Source organism: Tamandua tetradactyla, chromosome 7 (assembly GCF_023851605.1).
Source record: "Tamandua tetradactyla isolate mTamTet1 chromosome 7, mTamTet1.pri, whole genome shotgun sequence".
In the NCBI taxonomy this organism is placed as follows: domain Eukaryota; kingdom Metazoa; phylum Chordata; class Mammalia; order Pilosa; family Myrmecophagidae; genus Tamandua; species Tamandua tetradactyla.
Window position 1 is genome coordinate 131,865,548 of NC_135333.1, and position 15,824 is coordinate 131,881,371.

Here is a 15,824-nt window from a genome sequence, read left to right on the forward strand (position 1 = left end):
GGTCAATAAGACTTTATCAATCCTATGATACCAGGACCTGGCTCATCCCTGGGAGTCCCATCCCACGTTGCCAGGAAGATTTACACTCCTGGGTCTATGAGTTCTTTTATTCTCTCTTCAACTATAATTTATCTGCTTTAAACCCATCCATTAAGTTTTATTTTTAATTATGATATATTTTTATTTCCTAAAGTTCTATTTGGTTTACTTTTGTATCTAGTCTTACTCATTTTAATCTTTTCCATTATTTCAGATTATGTGTCTGATAATTCTAATATCTGAAGTCTTCACCAAATTTTTTCTATTGGCTTTTGCTTATGAAGTCTTATTTTCTGATCTATTTTGTAAAATTTTTATGTATTTCTTGGAACTTTGTCTATGGAAACTCCTTTAGGCCTTAGTGGAAGGTAGGATCCTCCAGAGAAGGTTTTTATTTACATTTGCCTGGGGCACAACCAGCAGGGACCACATGAAATTTAGAGTTTGAGATTGTCCAGTTCACCCAGGGAATCACCCAGTTAATTTCTATGGCAAATCTGCCTGAGGACTGGCATGTAGTTGGGATTCTCAGAAGTGATTTGTTCCAAGGTTTGGTGAAGTAGGTAATTTCCTTAAGTACCCAAGGATTGGGACAGAGGAAGAGAGGGAAGTATCTGGTCATAGTCTATGGATGGGTACAAAGAGCTGGAAGGGAAAAGATTTCTTTCTAGTTCACTCTGACACTAAGAGGGTGATCCTATGGGGGTCTTAAATTTTCTAACTCTGTCACTATCCTTTCTTTTGTCTTGGGTTTCTTTGTTTCTCCAGGCAGGCCCTGAACTTAGTTTCTTGCAAAAACCTGAAGCTTACATTAACCACATGTTCTAGTTTGCTAGATATGAGAATGTGATATACCAGAACAGGAATTGCTTTTAAAAAGGGGCATTTAATAAGTTGCTAGTTTACATTTCTAAGGCCATGGAAATGTCCAAAAGCAAGTCTATAGAAATGTCTGATCTAAGGCATCCAGGAAAAGATACTTTGGTTCAAGGAGGCCGATGAAGTTCAAGGTTTCTCTCTCCACTGAAAAGGCATGCGGTGAACATGGCGACGTCTACTAGCTTCCTCTCCAGGCCTCTTGCTTCATGAAGCTCCCCGGCGGCCTCTCTCCTTCACCTCCAAAGGTCACTGGCTGGTGGACTCTGTAGTTCTCACATCATTCTGTCGTGGTTCTGCAGCTTTCTCCTTGTTCTCAAAATAGAGGCTCTCTCCAAAATGTCTCCTCTTTTATAGGATTCCAGTAAACTAATCAAGACCCACGTAGAATGAGTGAAGACACATCTCCATCTATTCAAGTTTAATACCCACAAATGACTGAGTCATATCTCCGTAAAGATAACCTAATCAAGTTTCCAACCTATTGTACTGAATGGGGATTAGAAGAAATGGTTGTTCTCACAAAACTGATTAGGATTAAAACATAGCTTTTCTAGGGTATATAAATCCTTTCAAACTGGCACACCAGGTTAGGAAAGTACCCTCAATGCAAAATCTGACTTAGCTATTCCTATGCTCTGCTTACTTTTTTTGAGGTTCATACTCTCATTGAGTTTGGGTCTTTAAGTAGTCTTTACTTGATCATATTAAATTTAATGCAAATTACGAAGATTTTTCAATCCATCATTTTTAGTTGGTTACAACAGGAGGGTAGAGTGTCTAGTGTCCACTGTCTACTGTAAGATGAATTGACACTTTGAGAATTTAAAGTAGAAGACATTCTTTAAAATGAGAAATTCTATTTCTGTGGTGTTGCTTTTGAAATTCCCTGAATCCTAACTCTGCCACCATCCTTTCTTTTGTCTTGGGTTTCTTTGTTTCTCTATATGATTCATTCCTTTTTCACATCTGACTTAGATCTGTTTCCTTGCTTTCCCCAGTGTAGGAAAAGCCAAAGCAAAGCTTCAGCCTTCTATCTTCCCAGACATCAGTCTCACCACCTCACCTTCTGCTTCTGTCTGTTGTTCTTAACCTCTTGGCTACAAGAGAGAAGCTTTTCTGAGTGCTGTTTGTGTTTGAGATAACATTTTGATCATGTTCACTTGATTTTGCTGCGAAGAAAAGCACTGCTTACAAAGACAGAAATTCTCAGCCACAGCCAACCTCCAAAGTCCTGTAACTAAATTAACTAGAGTATTGATTATCCCTTTGGTTGCCCAGATACCATATTTTCTTTTCTCTTTCATAGAATAACTGGAGAGAGCAGCTTGTGCTTCCAAAAGCCAGGCTGTCACAGAACAAAACCAGCATCTCCAAGTGCAATGGGTGAAAGATCTAGGAGGGATAATGTCAGGGACAGCAGGGTCCCCAAAGAGAAAGTGTAATGTATTAATGTTTTGCCTGAAACTACAATAAATGGAAATATGAGACTTGACAGCACCAGGCAGTCAGGAAATTAGCTTTGCTGAATTTTCCTCCCCTTTGCACACAAAATTATCATGGCCAAGCAGGCAAACAAAGTTCTATTAGTCTCTAATTATTATTGTTACTGATGGCAACAGCATCATCCCACAAGGCCTCGGTAGGACCTTGAAAGACTGTGAGCCTCTCTGTATGAAAAGGGTACGGTAGGTTGCCAAGATGATTTGCTCTGCGATGACTAGACTAAGATGTGTGTAAATAGCTTATGGATGGACACTTGACTGTGAAATGCCTCTCACGGGAGTTGAAAGAGTCAAAATAATAAAATTTCTGAGAATTACTAGTTGATGTGCTAGAGCTACCGATAAAATGTACTTCTGAGTCATCTGGCCATTCTCTTACAAACTCACCACGTTTGAATGAAATCAGCAGAGTCTGACAATCCTGTTTCTAGTTGTTTCAGGAAAATGAAGTGAGATGTCCATCAAAGAGGTCATGATTATGAAATTATGATTAAAATATATATATTAAATTATCTTACATAGCCCTTGACCAGTTTATGATCAAACAGCATTAAAGAACATTAATGTTTCTCTCTTTATTTCCCTTTGACAGGTATGTAGATTGTGTACTATGTCAGTGCTGGCATCTTTTAATTGTTTTAGTAAAAGCAAATATAAAAATAAGGGCATGTGGAGTTCAAGTTTCATGTCATGAAGTTCTTTTTAATAGATGGGCACGTTTTTGTTCCTCTGTGACTATTTCTTTCCCTACATGTTTATTTCTATCTGCTAGGGAGGATGGAGGTAAATTGTGGTATCTGTCATCTCAGAACAACCAGAATTTATTTTTTATCTGCAAGTTTAGAACAAACTATAACGTCATTCCTTTTAAATGTCAAGTTATATTCCCTCCTCTGTGAAGCAGGCTTATAGATGTTTATGAAACCTGATGTTTACATTGTTCTAATAAAGAAAATATTACTTTGGGGGAGACTTACCAGAGTGCTAACATGTGATCAAGAACCAATAATCAGTTGCTAAAAGATTAACCTGTTTTAAAAGTCATATTTACAGCTACTCTGAGAAGCATACTACATGCAGATTATACTGTTTTGGGTCTACAATATGAATATTCTTCACCTCAAATTTTATCCACCAGAAAACTCTAAAAAAGAAGAGGGGGCATTTTTCTTTGTCTTTATTTAAAATTTTAGTTTAGCTGAAATTCATCCAGGCAGTTCAGATAAGAGAAACATAAGTTTTTTCAATATATTTATTGGTTTTTTATGCTTTTGCCTTACACGTCCCAGTGAATGTTTGAATTAACATGTGAGAAACAAGCTAAAATGTTCATCCAAGGATTTCTCATGCAACTTTTCCATATAAGTACAATAGATATTGAAGACATTTTAATCTACTTTGCAAAAAATAAATTATTTTAAGTGGGAACGTCTGATACCAAGTGAAATAGAGGACAATTTACTAAGGAAATACATGGCAAATAGGCAGGTTTTAATCTATTTTGTGTGCCCATACTCTACAGTATTTGGAAGCTAAAAATGCTCAGTTTTTAGGAAATAAGGAATTGTCCATTGTATAGTTATATTTCTGTAAACTAAATGCCACTTGTTTGGAGCCCGTTTAGTTCTGTTCAGTGTTGATTAGGAGTTTATCTCTGTCGATAGGAGGAATGAGGATGGGGTGCCAATGGGGGAGATGAGGAAAGATCATAAGGCCTCAAATTGCAGGGCATTTTGCAATAAGCTGAATGACAGAAAGCACCTCTTGTAATTGTTTTGTTTAGTTTGTCCCCTTATTTGTCTTTTCTGTTTGTATTCCAATTCTGTACATAGAGTTCAATATCTTTTTTTGGCTTAACTTTTTATTTTGAGATCATTGTAGTTGTGAGAATTAATACAGAAAGATCCAGAATACCCTTCACCCAGTTTCCCCCAATGGTCATATCTTGCATAACTCTGATACAATATCACAACAAGAAAACTGACATTTATATAGCCCATACACCATATTCATATTTCACATTTTACATGCATGTGTATGTTTACAGTGTGCATTTATTTCTATACAGTTTTATCACAACTCTGACCAGAACCACAGTCACAATTAAAAACAATTCTTTCAAAAGGACCCCTTGTGCTACTCTTTTATAGCCACAATCACTTTCCTACCCCACCTCAAACCCCAGCCTCCAGCAACCACTAATCTGTTCTTAATCTCTATAATTATGTCATTTCAAGAATACTATACGCCACCTTGGCAGATGAACTCACTGACCTCCCCCCTACATGGGACATGACTCCCAGGGGTATAAGTCACACGGGCAACATGGGACCTAACTCCCAGATTTGAGCCAGGACCCGGCAACATATGAGTAAGAAGCCTTCTTCACCAAAAGGGAAAAGAGAAAAATGAGACAAAATAAAGTCTCAGTGGCTGAGAGATTCAAACAGAGTTGAGAGGTTATTCTGGAGGTTATTTTTATCCCTTTTTTAGTTTATGGTGCATTGGAGTGGCTGGAGGAAAGTACCTGAAGCTGTTGTCTGTGTACCAGTAGCCTTGATTTTTGAAGATGATTGTATAATGATACAGCTTTGCCAATGTGACTGTGAGATTGAGAAAACCTTGTGTCTGTGCTCATTTTATCCAAGGTATGGACAAATGAGTAAAAAAAATAATAATAAGGATAAAAAATAAATAAAAGGTAAAAATTGGGTAGATTGAAATACTGTGCATCAATGAGAGGGAGGGATAAACGGTATGGGATGCATAAGTTGTTCTTTCTTTTTATTTCTTTTTCAGGAGTGATGTAAATGTTCTAAAAATGATCATGGTTATCACCTGTTTAGTTAAGGTGTAATGGAGAGGCTGGAGGGAACTGCCTGAAAATGTAGAGCTGTATTCCAGTAGCCATGTCTCTTGAAGATGAATGTATAATGATATAGCTTTCACAATGTGACTGTGTGGTTGTGAAAACCTTGTGTCTGATGCTCCTATTATCTACCTTATGGACAGATGAGTAAAATATGGACTAAAAATAAATAAATAATAGGGGGAACAAATGTTAAAATAAATTTAGTAGATTGAAATGCTAGTGATTAATGAAAGGGAGGGGTAAGGGGTATGGTATGTATGAATTTTTTTCTGTTTTCTTTTTATTTCTTTTTCTGAATTGATATAAATGTTATAAGAAATTATCATGATGATGAATATACAACCATGTGATGATATTGTGAATTACTGATTATATATGTAGAATGGAATGATTATATGGGAAGAATGTTTGTTTTGTTATGTTTAAAAAAATTTTAATTAATAAAAAAATGATCATGGTGAAGAATACACAATTATGTGATGATATTGTGAGCCACTGATTATATAATATGGGTGGACTGTATATGTGTGGATATTTCTCAAAAATTTTTTTTAAAGAAGAATGCTATGTACGGTATAATATGCAGTATACATATAATATATAGTGTGCAACCTTTTGATATTGGCTTTTTTCACTCAACATAATACCCTTGAATATCTTTTGATCTCTAGAAAATATCATTTCTGAACCTTATCTTCTAATTTGGGTAGAGGGAAGTCTTGGTTTTGCTTGTTTTCATAGTTAAGTTCCAAAATCTGTCATTGATACTAGAGAGAGCAAAGTTGTCATTAATAGTAGTTAATGGTAGTTTAAAGATCTGATGGTAGCAAAAAAAGCTCATGAGGAAATTAAATATATTCAAATAGTATTAATGTGGTGGTTGATGAAATTTCTTTTTAAAATAAGCTAATAGAGTATAAACTTCCTAGTATTGCAACGGTGGCTTTCCCATATTATAAATGGTATAAACTCAGTTTCCAAAAAAAACTCCATCGGTGTCAAAATAACATTAGAGCAATTGTGGAAGGCATTAAATCCAAGGAGAGATTTTATATATCGCATTGCAAACTTTAAAATTTTTTTATTAGACTGTCATTATCTGTAGAAAAGGGTATGGAAATTAAATTTTAATGTTCAAATTTTCTTTGCCTGAAAAACTTATGACAGCAAGAGAAGGCTTTTCTCTATCTTTTTTAATGGCCTCTATTTTCTCCTGCCTTGATGATTCATTTATGAACCTGTTGAGTCTGGATATTAAAATGGCCATGTTTATGTCTAAAGCTTCAAAGAGACGTTTCAGATAGGTAGCATGCCTTCCTAATAACCCTGTCCCTCCCCGTTTTCTGGTGTGTTCTTTGTAGAATGTGAGCCAATAGAAGCAATAGCCAAGTTTGACTACGTTGGGCGGTCTGCCAGGGAACTGTCCTTCAAGAAGGGAGCCTCCCTGCTGCTGTATCACCGCGCATCTGAGGACTGGTGGGAAGGAAGGCACAACGGGATTGACGGGCTTGTGCCTCACCAGTACATAGTGGTACAGGATATGTGAGTAGCCCCAGTTTCAACTGCCTGAGTGTTCCCAACAGAGGACTCCAGCTGTTGTTCGCAAACTCAGCTTGGTCTTGTAAGAAAAGGGCAGAAGGGATTAGAGAGATGAAACTTCTGAGCTGGGCACAGTTCTGCTCCTTGCTCCTGGGTCTTTATGTATTTCATGGCCAGGAGGGTTGGAGTTAGGAATAGTGGGAGACACCTTTTGAAGCTTTCAGGTTCTTAGGAAAATAACCCAGGCAGAGGATGCTCTAAGGCGTGAAGTGACATTGCTAATTCCAAAAAAGAGTGGCACTTTTCTCTGGGTGTCTGTCTACTGTTTTAATTCCAGATTCCCAAAAGGGATGATTGTGCCTGAAGTCTAAAGGGAATCATCTCCAGGCTTTCTTTTTTTTTTTTTAAATTTCTTTAATGAGAAAGCTCTAATTTCAAGAATATTTAAAGACATGGGAATATGGTTATATTAAGTGAAGGAAACAAGCTTACAAAATAGTATGTATGATAAATACAGTATTTCACAATGCACCATCCACTTAAGTGAAGTTTTTTGAGGAAAAGAGAAATATTTCATAAGATATATATAGTGATTAAATGATATGACCTAATTTTAGAAATGTTAAAATTCTGGAATCCAGGAAATATTGTGTGTATGTATATATAGACATGCAGCCATATACAGCTACAGTACATGAATGTATATGCATGCACATATGTATCATGACCTACAAAAAATCTAGAAGGATATTTACTAGAATGTTAACATTAGTAGTTGCCTCTGGATATTTTATTGTATCATGGGTGATTATTAATTCACTTTTAATTTATCTAAATTTTCCGATTTACCTGCAGTGAAACTCTATTATTTTATAATGTTAATAAAATATTTACATACATAAATGCCATCACTTATTTTTTTGTCCCCGTTCTTCTAGGAAAAGACCCTCATTCTTGATTTTTATTGTTTCAGGGATGATACATTTTCAGACACTCTGAGCCAAAAAGCAGACAGTGAGGCCAGCAGTGGGCCAGTCACTGAAGACAAGTCTTCATCTAAGGACATGAACTCCCCAACAGAACGTCATCCTGATGGCTACCTAGCCAGGTGAGTGGAGTTTGCTGATCAGGCTCCTGAACCTCCTGTCTCCCAGGGCCTAAGAGGGGCTGTGGTACACTCGGCCTGGAGGTATATTACTCTCTGGGATAAGTGCTCCTGTTTTCTCTCTCTGTGTCTAGACAAAGGAAAAGAGGCGAGCCACCCCCTACAGTAAGGCGTCCTGGCAGGACCAGTGATGGCCATTGTCCACTCCACCCTCCTCATGCTCTTTCCAACTCCTCAGTTGACTTGGGTTCCCCAAACCTGGCCAGTCCCCCCCGGGGCCTGCTGCAGAACCGCGGCCTCAACAACGACAGTCCTGAGAGGAGGCGCCGGCCTGGCCACGGCAGCCTGACCAACATCAGCCGGCACGACTCCCTCAAGAAGATTGACAGCCCTCCCATTAGAAGGTCCACGTCATCAGGGCAGTACACAGGTTTCAACGACCACAAGCCGCTGGACCCAGAGACAATTGCTCAGGTACGATGCTTCAGTGGGTTGTTGCATGTTAAGGACTGAGGCGTGGTGATAGGGTACGAAGGATTTACTTTCATAAAGTCTTACAGCTATGTTTTTTGTGTAGGACCAACTATAGAAAAAAGAAAAGGAAACCTGCCTTGTCCTTCATTTTAATGCCTGGGTTGTGGATCTCCTTTAAAGAACCATTAAACTTGATTATTCAGTTCATATTGATTTAAACAAAAGCATGCCAGAAGTGTAGCTAGCGCCCAGGACATTCAAACCCATCATTGCTGAATAGCCAGAAAAAAATTTTTTAAAAGAAGAGTGAAGAAGGACTGGGCCTGCTAGATTCTAAGTTCATTCTAAAGCTGAAAAGGCAGACATATTGAAGGAACAGAATAGAGAGTGCAGAAACAAAAATTTTAGCATATGATAAAGATGACACTTTCAAATTAGGAAATGATGGAATTGTGAATAAATAATGTGGTAAATAACTGTTAGCCATTTGAAGAAAAGCAAGTCTGATTCTCCTTCACTCCTGTACCTCCCTTCAATGTCATCACTTCCCAACAGTAACGGGGAAGAAGGGCTTTGTAGTTTTTTATTAATGAAGGTACCCAGTGTTCCACCATTTTGTGCTCTGGTTCTTTTTGCAGCATAAGCCACAAGAAAATATGTTTATAGTCAGGGACCGATGAGGTAAATAGATTCAGGATTGGTCATTTAAATAATCTAAAGCATCTTCCAGCTATCACTGAAAATTAAATGCTAACTGAATAGATTAAAAGAGAGAGAGCACCCATGCAAAGGAGAAATGAATGAAACAAACATGGGGAAGTATTGAAGACGAATTATTTTTAATAAAAAGCACCCAAGGAAACATCCACTAATATAACATATTTCTAAGCTATTTTCAGTGTCCTAACTGAAAAGAATCTTGCATAGAAAATTAGATTGGGTGAGGAGTTGAATGTGTTTTTTAAAAATTAAAACAATTTTGGGTGCAAACAATTTCTCAGCGAAAATCAAAAGGCTTTTGAACGTTTATTTTTCTATTTACAGTGCTATGCAAAACTCTTGCAAATATAGTGATATTTGACTATATCTGAGTTTAATGCTTTGAGAAACCCATAACAGCGCCACTTCTCATGAGCAGGTGAAATATGATTTGGGTTAGAGAGGCAGGAAATAAGGAGCTTGGGGTTGGGAAGAAGAGCTGTTTAATCCTTTTGCTTCTAGAACCAGGAAATCCTTTATACTGTATATCATAAAGACAAAAACTCATCAAATAAACCATTCTCTTTGGGGCAGACACTTTTATAAGAAAACAACTTCATATGCTTAGCAGCAAATGGAAATCACATACGAAAGTAATTCTTTAAAAAGTGATGTCATCCTCACAAAATGGCTTCCGGCTTTGCCCTTTAATTATCTTTCCATCTTTAGTCTTCACATTTTCCCGTGAGGACAAGTATGCCATCTTGATGTTTGTGCGAAAAACATGCAGATTCTTTTATTAAACGAATCAGTGGAATCTCTGATTCATGTTTTTAAAAAACTACGGTATCCATATGTGATCACTGTATCTTGGTTTATTTCTTATTGGAGGCTATAATTTAGCATCAGTACCATGGTTTATTTGTCTAGAAAACATTTATTGAGCACTTAACTGTCTGCCCAGGGCCCATGCTGGCCTTTAGGGAGGCAAAGTTAAATCATCTACCTCAAGGTGCTTCTAATCCAGTGGGAGATATGGATACAGAAATTAATTATTGTGCAGCATTCTAAGGATTATGCTCCAGGTGAGTGGAAGGAGCCAAGAGACTGGAGAGAGGAAACATGTCAGTTACAACAACTATCTCACCCACACCGTACCTTTTGAAAAACTCTTACCACCCTGAAATAAATTCATAGGTGATATATCTAATTTGAAAAATTTATAAAGGTCTAGCTGTAATATAAAGGAGATCTAAATATTTCTGAAATTAAATATTTCAGTTAATCTTTGGACTTGATTATACTCGAAGACGAATTAGATGATTTCACCTTTATGTAGAAATACTACCATAAAAATAATATTTAAAAATGCACATTGTGGGCCCTGTGGCTCAGTGGCAGTATTCTCACCTGCCATGCTGGAGACCTGGGTTCGATTCCCGGTGCCTGCCCATGCCAAAAAAAAAAGGAAACCTCAAATAATTTGTTTAAAAAATGCACATTAATATAAGAGTACTAAATTCATTGGTTTTAACTGAAATTCCTTGAAAAGTGTTCCCATTAGTGATGTGATTTTTCCACGTTGGTGGATATCTCTTGACCATTTAGTTCCAATTAAAATAAAGTAAAAAATTTCCCCATTTACATGGTAGTTGCAATCCTGGAAAATTCAGCATCATACAAAAAGTTCTCTTTATTTATATGGAAAAAAAAGAGTTCTGTTTTAGGCTCAGGTTATTATAGAAGGTTTTCATCTTCATAAATGTCTGTAGGACATTTGAAAGTTGAACAAGATGCAGGACAATTTTTCACTACACATAAACTGTACAGATACAGTTAAAACCAATTTTAGTTTTTCAGTTTTTTTACAATTTCAATTTAAAACCAATGAATTTAGTACTCTTATATTAATGTGCATTTTTTAAACAAATTATTTGAGGTTTCCTTTTTTTTTTTTTTTTGGCATGGGCAGGCATCAGGAATCGAACCCAGGTCTCTGGCATGGCAGGTGAGAATGCTGCCACTGAACCACAGGGCCCGCAATGTGCATTTTTAAATATTATTTTTATGGTAGTATTTCTACATAAAGGTGAAATTATCTAATTCGTCTTCAAGTGTAATCAAAATACTATAAGATAACTAGTATTTTGGTTCCCTGCCCACTAAATGCCACCCAGTCACTACACACACACACACCACAAAAATGCCAGGGGGCAGTACCACTTGCATTGAGATGCACGAATAAAGGCATCAGAGACAAGGCTTGAGCTACATTTTGAAGGAGTTATCCAAATGCACAGCAAGTGCTCAAAAATTAGTTCTTGAATTAATGAATGAATGAAGACTGATTTTTCATTCTTTTTAATATTTGCTTGAGAAATTACTGCAATATCTAAAGCTATCTGTTGCCATAAATTGAAGTTGAAACTATATGAGCAGTCAGCATGCAAAGCTCACCAGAAGGCTTCCTAATGCTTTAGAATAACAGGTGTCTCATAGATGGCTACATAAGCCATTACATGTTGGTCTCCTGAACATTCGTAGTCAAAATAATTACGTGAGATGACATTATATTCATACACTCTGTGGACTATAAAGTTAGAGTGTTCATTCTCTTTGCTGGCCTGTTTACTTTGTAATGAAATGTATGGGTTTCTGCATTAGTGTTATCAGCCTGTTCTCTCTTTCTGATTATTTTTCAACAGGATATTGAAGAAACAATGAACACTGCTTTGAATGAACTCCGAGAACTGGAGAGACAGAGTACAGCAAAGCATGCCCCCGATGTGGTACTGGATACCTTGGAACAAGTGAAAAATGCCCCTACCCCTGCCACCTCCACGGAATCTCTCAGCCCTTTGCACAACGTTGCCCTCAGGAGCTCCGAACCTCAGATCCGACGTAGCACTAGCTCCTCCAGTGACACAATGAGTACTTTCAAGCCTCTGGTGGCACCCAGAATGGGTGTACAGCTGAAGCCCCCGGCCCTTAGGCCAAAACCTGCTATTCTTCCGAAAACCAACCCTACCATAGGACCTACCCCACCTTCCCAGGGTCCAACAGACAAGTCTTGCACAATGTAAAGCCAGCTAAGCAAGATCACAAGGGCAGGTGATTAAAAAAGAAAACGGATCAGTGACAAAAGTCGGTGATCCTTAACTTTCGTTAGTCTTGTGCTTATAACTGGAGATCTTTCGGCTTTTCTATGTTCTCGAATGTAATGTCTGAGACTAGCTAAATTAACACGGGCATTTGTATTTTGTAATTGCTTTTTTTTTTAATAACTGGACATACTGTATGTCATTTTATAGACAATAGAAACACTTAGACTTACTTGAAAATCCAATGCTGCACCACTTGTAATGAAGGCAACACTGCTTTCCACTTTGTACAGTGCTTCGGATTTAGTGTAACCCAGGTGAGTCAGAAATATGTTGATGTGAAGGCCCAAGAATCCATGATCCAGGCATGTATGACCAGTGTTGGTTGTGGTACTTGGAGGAGTGGCTGAAAGGTGATGATGGTGGTATTTGGTAGCTGACGGTGAGCACCTCTGGTTCCGTGCAGCTCATTGCTGTTACCACGGTGGGACATTCCTGGGGTGAACTCACAGCTTGAATGAATTGGGTGATTGCCTCTTAAATAAGAATCACTTCCCCTGATCCAATTAAAGGTTCTATAGAAAAGTGTAGAACTGCGGTTACTACTTGAACTGAACTTGGGAAAGGAGAAAGGCACAGTGCTTCAGAGCTATCAATGTCACTCCCTCCGTGAACCTGGTCAGGTCCCAGAAGATTTCCAAGTCTGTTTCCTGCATTCATGAAGGACGAATTTTAAAAGACTTCCTGGTTACACTACCCCGCAGACTCCTTCAGACATCTGTTGTTTGATAACTGCCTAGAAAAGATTTCTGTCTTCCCTAATTCCCTGCATTCTTCTCTGTGGAAATGGAGGAACAGGTAGCATACAAGTCCTTTGTTCCTTCACCATTCTCTTCTCTTGACTAAATTACCCTGGTTCCTTTCAACTTCCTTCAGAGGCGTATTGATTCTCAACTGAAATCACAGCTCTCCTTTCCATTTGTCTCTTTGAGCCAACCCAGATCTGGCTGTGGTATTCTTGAGTAAAAGCCATGCTGAGGCCCACGGGGGAGTGTTACCTCATGGTTGTAGGATGATTTCCTCCCAATTTTGTGCCCAGAACCATGACTTTTTTTTTTTTCTATTTTTTTTTTGCGTGTGGTCACTGTATCATTCACAGTCAGCTGAGCTCCACTAGGGGCCCACTTTCTCTGACATTCAGGTGCATAGGCAGTTTTTCTTTAGCCCATAAATATGCTATATTTTCCCTTCATCTTACAGAGGTTGCTTTGAATTCAGTTATTTCCACTAAGGTACAAATCACTATTCCCCCACCAACAGCAGCTTATTATCATCTGTAAACTTATGAGCATTTTACCTACTCTATCTTTGAACTTAACTAACAAAAAGGCATTTTTAAAGAAAATTGGTTGGCCCAGAAATAATCCCTTTGGACCAGCATTGGTTTCCTTCTAGGTTTACACTCATCTGTTGATGACTCACATTTGGTTTCCAACTGGCAGTGCATTGCACGCCCACCTAAAAGGTACACAGTCTGGACTTTATCAGCCCTTTAATAACATCGTGCAGGAAGGAATCAGGGTTTGTACTAAAATCAAGATCATTGCTTTTATCTCTACCTCAGTTTGCTAGTTCTGATCATTCTATTGCGGAAAGAAATAAAACTAATAAAACACTGTTATCTTTCATAGGCACACTGCTGGCCGCTTGCCAGAGGCCCAGTTTCACAAATGGATTGAATAGTAAATTTTTTTTTCAAGTGTTTCCAGGTAGGGTAAACTTTTACACCTCTGAATTTTCAGAACCAAACTTTTTGCCCAATTTGAAAAGGAGACCCAGCTCAGCATCATGTCCCACCCCTTACCATCTCTCTTGAGTTTTTGTGCTCCTTCAGCACCTTTGGACACCCTGGAGATAGCCAAGCTTGAGCTTTGAATAGCACTAGTCCTTTTAAGCAATCTTCCCTGTCTATGCCTATCCTAAACAATCTCCCAGTTCTTTATAGATTCTACACTGGTTTCCAACCCTCTTTGGCTAGATGGGGAAATAGAAGCAGAGAGCAAAGGTAGAAGTAATAAGGAGGAAAAAAGCAAACTTTATATCTTCCAAAAATTAAAATAAAAGGACTTTTCCTTCTTTGAAAGAAGAGTCGGGTGTTAAGGAAAGGGCATCAAAATGGTAGAGATGCTTTTAGTTTATTATTTTGTATCTTTTACAAGCTTTAATCTAGCTCTCCAGATCTTATTTGTGCAAACCCATTTCTCCAGGTTTCTCCCTGGCAATCTTCCACAGGGTTTCCTCTCCTTGGTGTTTACAATTATGATGGAAGAGGATTGACGTTCCTCCCACCAAATCAGGACCCGGCTGTCCCTGGTGGCACAGGACATGCTGCTCCACGCTCTCAGAGGCCCAGAGGCCGTGCCTTCTTAGAGAAGACAGCTCCTAGCACTCTCCCTTCACTCCCTGTCTCTGTCTTCTCTCCCTATACCCTACTGTCAGCCAGAGGCCTTTTCTCTTTCTTTGAATTTTTTTTTCCAATTCCACAGGAGGGATATATCCTCGTAGTGAGTCCGAACTCAGTAAGAACTCACCTATCCTTACCTATTCAGTAGAACTCTTCAGACTCCAGGGATGACCCCAGTTGGCTACTTCACATAGATCCCAAACAATATCCAGTAGGGTCCTTTAAAAGCCTCAATAGCTGAGGGTTCCCCTGCTACATGGCCTTCTTCCCAACCTCAGGTGCAGCACATGGGGGAGGTGGGAAGGCTCAGGGGAAAGAGGAAAGACTGTGAGTCCTTGGCATGTAATGCCCCAATAGAGAGGATCTCATCCGTCCTTGTGCACAATTTGGGAAAGGGGAATGGATTTGATAGTTCTACAAAGCTTATCTGCCTACACTTACACAAGAAAATGTATTCACGGCTGATATAGCTGTCTGTTCATGTCCCATCTGTAGAACTCACTGAAGTAGATTTACCAAGTCAGCCTTTTGGTTTAGGTGAGGGGGAATTTAGAGTGGATTGTTGGGATGGAGAGTAAGGTACTCAGTACATATTTTCCGATGAGTGTTCTGCAAACTGTTTCAACCTGTTAAATGGCCCTTTGTGGAGCTCCTTGTTAAGTGTGACCACCATCGCTCAGCAGTTTTGCATGTTTTCACACAGCGTGATCTGACTTTGGTGCCTCTTGAGCCATCCAGGGAATCACTTATCGCGGGCTCTCCCTTAACCTCCTGCAGTGACCAGGAGCAATTAGCAATGGATATAATGTGCCAAGGGTCAAATTGTATCAATCTAGGGATCTCTGTCTTTATAGTTTTGCCATTCCCAAAAGTAGTGCATAATTTAAAAAGAAAATGGCATCTTGGGGGGGGTGGGGAGTAGGTAGGACATAGAACGACGTAGTTTTTGGAGTGTGCAAACTGAAGGTATTTTAATCTGATGATTGGGCCTCTGGAATCCAAAGTGAAAGTACCTGTGAGTCTGCTGAGGGGGGTTAGAAGATTTAAGATTTGGGGTTATTCCTAACCACAGCACTGCTTGTGACTGCACCTTGCTTCAAATTTTCCACTACAGGGGCCCTGAGGCCTTTGTCAACAGAGCCCCATACTC

At 38.7% G+C, this 15,824-nt stretch overlaps 1 protein-coding gene across 6 annotated transcripts in view; it reads left to right on the forward strand.

The window, feature by feature from the left end:
- Window positions 1–14,425, forward strand: part of SRGAP1 (SLIT-ROBO Rho GTPase activating protein 1) — a 387,180-nt gene extending 372,755 nt beyond the window's left edge. For all 6 annotated transcript variants that reach the window (XM_077111283.1, XM_077111280.1, XM_077111281.1 and 3 more), the window contains 4 exons: window positions 6,654–6,834; window positions 7,805–7,939; window positions 8,071–8,410; window positions 11,815–14,425. In XM_077111283.1, coding sequence (XP_076967398.1) covers window positions 6,654–6,834; window positions 7,805–7,939; window positions 8,071–8,410; window positions 11,815–12,192 — 1,034 coding nt within the window. In that variant the 3' untranslated portion in view covers window positions 12,193–14,425. The remainder of the gene's footprint in view (window positions 1–6,653; window positions 6,835–7,804; window positions 7,940–8,070; window positions 8,411–11,814) is intronic.
- Window positions 14,426–15,824: the final 1,399 nt, after the last annotated feature.